We start from the raw sequence: 6,633 nt of genomic DNA, 5'->3' as shown, positions 1-6,633 counted from the left end.
TTCACTCCCTAACTCAACCCTCACTGTTCCTTTTTGGCCTACCTCCACGGAGGCTGACTGCGGAACTCAAAGGACAGGCAGAGCATTCAATGATCACAGGTTACATAGCAGACTACTCAGCCACTCTTCAAAGAAAACACTCTGCTACATTTGCCTTCTCCCTAGATGTACACACATTCCCGTGTTTGTATTCAAATGCAAGCATAACACTTCAGCTCTGAATGCTTCAACATGTATCTCCTCCTCAGTACAAAGACATTTTCCTACATAAACAGAATAGTATTATCATATCAGATCCATTTAGCATTGAATTTCCACGTTAGCAAACATATAAACCATATTCTAGTTCCCCTAATTATTAAAAAAAATGTTATTTCTAGCTTTTATCCACTGATTTAGGACCCAGCCGACATCACCACTTAGCTTATTTAAGGAAGGAGACATGAAGACATCCTTAACATTATGTAGAAAGGAGTGTTCTGAACTCTAATGATTTGTCTTTTGGAAAATGCCTATGCGTAGAGGTAAGTTATCTTACTCAAGCCAAAGGTTCGTCCCTAGATCTTGTCTTCTCAACTGTACCTTAGAGGGGCGGAAGACAGGAAAACAAGGAAAATATCCCATAGAACACTCCATACCCCCAGGCTATATAGTGCCTATTACTATAGCTGGCTGGTTCTCTAAGACAGCTATCATGGAGTCCCAGTAAAGATTCAGTGGCCCTCTCAAACCTACCTTAACGGCTGGAGAGACCAAGGAGCTGGCCCACCCGGTGCACATACTCACCACGCCTCCCTTGTCCCCCTCCATGAACTGAACAATCTGGCAGGATGATTTCTCCCAGAGGAAGATGTGCCCGCAGTCACTACCGCTCACCACAAACTCACTCTTGGGGCCATAGAAATTGACGCCTTTTACTGAAATGATAAATGAGGAAACGAACCACATGAGGGTTGGCAACAAGCCTATTAATTTTTTACCTCACAGGAAATTTAGTCATTGAGAAACTCTAAATCAGCCAAAGAGCCAAAGAAGCTCTCTTATTTTCACCAAACAAATCGAGATGATAGGGGTGTAATAGCTGTAAGAATCACACCAGTCTCAGAGACCATTTATATTCTCCTGAGGACCTCCACAGGGCCGAGGAGTCTGCATTCCCTCAGCAACAGCCTCAGCCTTGCTATTCACAGCCCCTCAGGCAACCATAGACCTCACGAATGCCTGGCCTGTTTGCACTTGAGTCACCCCAACCCTGCCCACTCTGCAGCAACTGTCCTACACTGTAGGACTATCTTTGGTTTGTGCACTTCACTGGTACCTTAGCAGTGTTTCTTGAGTCATTAGTTGGTCTGGGATGGATGAAGGTAAATGCCACAACCACCCCTAAGAAGCATCTAAACTGTGCCTGCAACCAGGACTCTGAATAACTGCGTTCCACTTGCTGGAATCAGTAAAAGCAGCAGAGTCTCAAGTGCCATGGCCGGTTCTACACCAGTCACCCTTACTTTCGATGTCTGTGGACTGAGAGCTAAGTGCATGTTTCCCCGTCCCTTCTTACCAGCCCAGAAAACAAAAAATGAACTAACTGCTGTCTCCAAGTCAAAATAAGGAAAATCCTAGTATGAAGAGTGGTAACAAATGCACAGAGCAATAATCCTTCAATTTTTTGAACATTCCTCTATTTAAATTCTCTTTCATATCAATTGAATCAGAATGCTATGGGATGGGAGCCAGGCATCTGTATTTTTAAAAGACTGTCAGGTGACTGCAATGTGGGTTTGGAAACCATGGACACAGGACAATAAAGGCCAATCTTCATTTGCAAATTTGGGTTAGATACTACTGCCATTCCTCCTCCTCTGCCTCACTCACAAGAATCATTTCCTCCTTCCTCCCTAGAGGCTTGACAAGCTTACTCCTGATTTTAGACAATCCACTGATTAAAGTGGGCCTTCCCTACCTTCCTAACAAGCCCTCGTTGTCTATTCTAAAGGTACCAGAAATCATTAAGAAAATGAAAAGTCGGGCCAGCTGGCAGTGTGGTAATTAAAGCAGATAGATCCCACACGGCCAAGTGTGCAGTCCGAGCCCCGGACCCTGCGCTTGACGTCTGCGTGTATGCCCCAAATCCTGCAAGCATGGAGGAGAAAGGACTGCAATGTGGTCATCCCCTGTAGGGAATGCATTCTCACTTTCTGTCTGTCTCTCTCTCATATACACACCCCATAGCAAACTAAAACAAAACAAACAAACAAAAAAAACACTTAGAAAAAAAGTCAGTCTGGTCTCTTCATGCCTAAACCAGGAAGCAACATCAAGGCAGTGGAGAGAGGTGGTCTTGAGCCCTCTCTCTTACATTGTGGAGATAACATGAAAACTCCAACCCAACTGGGAAATAACCTATCTACCCACAGCAATACAGTCAGTTTGTTCTTTGGGTAGTTCTCCTTTGTACAACCTAAAGGATACTGTGGTTCTCCAAGTCACTAGATCAGGTCACAGAAACTTAGAAGATAGTCTCACCTGTGGCATTATTTCTGTGGCCCTTATATCTCTTAACATACTGAGCCCCATCACTGTGAGAGGAGTTGAAAAGGTAAATGTCTTCATCATTGTAACTGGCCAGGAGCTCTGCCAAGAACAAGAACATAGCAGTGAAGGCAAAGGCTGAAAACAGCAGGGGTCAGGAACTAGGGCTTGGGGCGAGGCTTCCTGCCAACAGTGGCCCCTCCTAATACCCAGGCATGGCACCCATCTTCCTTGGTTGCAACAGCAGGCAAGTCAGGCTGTACAGGGCAGGCTAGGAACACACTGCCAACCCAGGGGCAGCAGGATGCATAGGAAGATCACACCCGTTAACTCAGGAATGAGTCCAAGGCATAAGAACCTGCTCAGGCAAGGAGCCTGGGCTTCAGGGCAGGCCCTGCCAAGCATCACCTGCAGCACTCTGCACGTGGTGCCTGGCATATCCGAGGGTCATCGCTGCATCCTCCCGCTATGTGCTCTCCATCAGCACCTACTCCCCAGCTGCTCCACCTGGAGCCAGAGCACGGTGGTGAGCACTGGAGGGCACATGCCTCACTAGCTCAGCAGCTCCCTAGACAGAGGGGGCATGCCAGCCTAGGAGCTGGGCCCTGCTCACGTACCTGTGCCGTCGTGGCTGTACACAAGACAGGTGATGTTTGCTTTGGACTCACTGTTCACCTGCAATAAGGAGCAGATACTGACTGATGCCCCACCCCCCCATTTGTTACACCACCTTCAGGAAACAGGTTTTCCTTCAAACTCCCCTATAACTTCTCCCAGAGACTGAAAGGCATACAGACAGATAGGACAACCAATGACACATGACCACGACAGGGGGGAGAGTCTTAGGGACTTCTCTTGGTTGTTTTCTGTACGCTGGATATTTTATATACACTATCTCATTAGACCTTCCATCATGGTGGCAGGCAGTTATTGTTATATTTATTTGTTGAAGAAAAAACAAGCTAACAGAGGTGACGTGACTGCCCAAGATCACAAAACTGGTAAGTGGTGAGCCAGGATTCAAATTCAGGTGTCCAAGCTCTCCCCACCATACCAACAAGACTGGGGACAGCCTGGGGTGCAGTAAGGGAAGCCTGGAGTACTGGTCTTTCATGAATCTTACCAGGTGATGAGGACAGAATTTCTTGAGTACTCCATTGTTCTCATTCTCATCAATTTTTCTCTGGTCATAAATTCTGTAGTGAAAAAAGCAATGAAAATGTCAAAACTTACAAACTGATCCACAGAAGAGTTGTAATTCATCATGGCAGGAAGCAGCCAACAGGATGCAGACAGGGCGTATTTTCCCAGACAAGCTTATGTTCTTCCTTAAAGGTCCTCCCTCCCTCGATCCATTTCCAACTCTTTCATCCAGGTGCCTCCCACTTCAAGTAGCAATCTTCAATGAAATCAGCTGGAAGTGGCTTACCTTTCCTCTCAACTTATGTCACTTTCTGTTTATTTTCACTGACACAACCCACATTATTAAAGAGCTTTTTTTATGTGTATGTTACCTATCCCCAAAGGGCTTATTACTCAAGGGCAGAGACTATGCTTTCCGCAGTGGGTCATCAATGGGTCATCAATCCCGCCTGGAAACCTTATTTGGCCAGCTCTCCTCCTCATACTCCACAACTAATCGTCACCTATCTCCATAAGACTCCAGCTCCATTCTTCGTTCCTACAGAGCAAATTACCTCACTTCTCTCTCCAATCCAATTTTCCAATTCAAATATTTACATGACATATATTATGTGTTACTATTGTGCTGGGTGCTAGAAACAGAGAAAAGAACAAGACAAAGGAACAGCCTCATGGCCTTACAATTAAGGGAGTCAGATCCCACATGGTTGCTCATGTAGTTCGAAACCCAGACCCAGCAGTTTGAAAAACACACCACACACGTGCGTGTGCATGCTCAAAATCCTGACAAGATGGAGAGATAGAGAAGAAAGGACTGCAGTGTGACCACATCCCACTGGGAGACTGCTTTCTCCCTTACCTTCTCTGGGGTACACACGCCCTCTGGCAAAAAAAAAAAAAGACAACCACGAAATTCATATTTCAGGTATAGGGTAGAATATGTATACATGCAAGGTAAAAAGACAAAGCATGGTGTGTTCAAGAAAATACAGTTTGTTTTGTTTCAGAAGGGGTGTTCTGTTTTTGCTTTTTTGGTACAATGTATAGGAACTGAATCTGTTTTGTTTTTGTTTTTGTTTTATTTTTGCCAGAGGGCTCATGTCCTTGCCAGAGAGAGATGGAGAACGAAGAAGGAAAAAGCACTCCCCACTGGAGTATGGTCAAGCACACTCCCTTCTCTTTCTTTTCTCCATCCTCTCAGGATTTGGGGCACAAATGCACACACATGTGCCCAGTGTGACTGACAAGCTGCTGAGGCCAGGATTCAAACCATGTAGTCAGTCATGGGAGACTGACTCCCTTAAACACCAGACCACAGAGCCAGCCCCACATCTGTTTTGTTTTGTTTTGTCTTTTTTGAGAGGTTTTCACTATAGGGCGTGTGCGCTCACCAGGCAGACAGAGAGAGACATAGAGACAGAAAGCGAGAAATCACCCCCCAGGGGGGATGGTCACGCCGCAGTCCCTTCTCCTCCATTCTCCTCTCGGGATCTTGGGTACGCACGCACACGCACCCGGCGTTGAGATTTAAGCCACCGGGTCCGGGACGCAAACCGTGGTCGACTACGTGGGAGTCCAGCGACATAGCCATTACGCTAACTGCTGGTTCCCCCCACATCTGTTTTTAATATTTCCTCTGTGAGAAAAAAAATAGTGAAATGATTTCCACTATATTTAAGAGGTCTACCTCAAATTCAAATAATAGTTCAGCTACTTACTAGCTAAGTAATACTGGTGATGTTACCGGATATCTTTAATGCTTATAAACCTGTTTCTCCAAAACGCTCCTTAGAGACTATGTCTATCTAATCATGTATCTCACATAGAGGAGATGCTCAGTAAATCCTAGATAAATAAACGAATCAGTCAATATATCTTTGTACTCTCTGAGATCCCCTGCTTAAGAGATATCACCAAGGAAATCTCCAAGATATCCTACACAAAGAGAATATCCAAGACATGTTTACTAAATGAACCAAACAAAAAGGAAAAAGGGAGATGACCAAACTACAACTTACTATTCTTCAGTAAATGTATTAGCTGATAATATATTGTTTTCATAACTAAGTTTAAATCAGTATATTTCTAAAAACTTTAGGAAGTCAGATACTGTGTAAAAAATATTTATATATTCAAGCTCCATGAGTTGCTTTTAACATGTAGACTGTCCTGTGGTCCTCAGTCTCTAACGCTCTTTGCCCTTTTTAGGAATTGTCCTACCTTCCTTTCTCTTTCCTCCATGGTTTTGTTTTTGTTATAGTGTGTGTACACACTTGCCAGAGAGAGAGAGGATAAGAAACCACCCTGCCCTCCCCAAGGGGAGGGCCATGCCCCAATCCCAACTCCTCCATTCTTCTGAGGGATTTTGGGCACACACAGCCTATTTTCAAGCAGCTGGGTCCAGGACTCAAACCACAATGTCGGCCATGTAGGATTCACTTGCTTTAACCACCACATCATCAACTGGCTCTCCTCTGTATTTATTCTATTATATTCTTGGTATGATGTTAGACCAGCAGTTGGCAAAATTTTTCTTAAATGGCAAGATAGTAAATATTTTAAGGGGGCAGACGATCTGGTCTGTCACAACTACTGAACTCTGCCAAATCTTCAGCAATAAATTTACATGCCAATCAATTACACTGCTAAATCTATTGTCACAGAGGCCAGCAGGTGGCACGGTGATTAGGGCGCTGGATCCCACAGGGCCAGACTACTCTGTTAGAGTCCCAGTGGTTTGAAAAACACATGGAAAGGGAACCAGCAGTTAGCGTAATGGCTATGTCGCTGGACTCCCACGTAGTTGACCGTGGTTCGCGTCCCGGACCCGGTGGCTTAAAACTCACGCCGGGCGCATATGCGTGCGTCCCCAAGATCCCGAGAGGAGAATGGAGGAGAAGGGATTGCGGCGTGACCATCCCCCCTGGGGGGTGATTTCTCGCTTTCTGTCTCTATGTCTCT

General features: G+C 45.3%; 1 protein-coding gene across 2 annotated transcripts in view; it reads right to left on the bottom strand.

The window, feature by feature from the left end:
- Positions 1-6,633, bottom strand: part of DCAF8 (DDB1 and CUL4 associated factor 8) — a 47,213-nt gene that overhangs the window by 4,902 nt on the left and 35,678 nt on the right. For both annotated transcript variants that reach the window (XM_027768437.1, XM_027768436.1), the window contains 4 exons: positions 3,653-3,725; positions 3,147-3,204; positions 2,524-2,631; positions 787-917 (listed from right to left, as the gene is read on the bottom strand). In XM_027768437.1, the coding sequence (XP_027624238.1) occupies positions 787-917; positions 2,524-2,631; positions 3,147-3,204; positions 3,653-3,725 (370 nt within the window). The remainder of the gene's footprint in view (positions 1-786; positions 918-2,523; positions 2,632-3,146; positions 3,205-3,652; positions 3,726-6,633) is intronic.

This window comes from Tupaia chinensis, unplaced genomic scaffold, assembly GCF_000334495.1.
Source record: "Tupaia chinensis unplaced genomic scaffold, TupChi_1.0 Scaffold146187_1, whole genome shotgun sequence".
Taxonomy (NCBI): Eukaryota; Metazoa; Chordata; class Mammalia; order Scandentia; family Tupaiidae; genus Tupaia; species Tupaia belangeri.
Note: the sequence above shows the minus strand (reverse complement) of the source record. Positions and strands in the feature narration are given on the sequence as shown.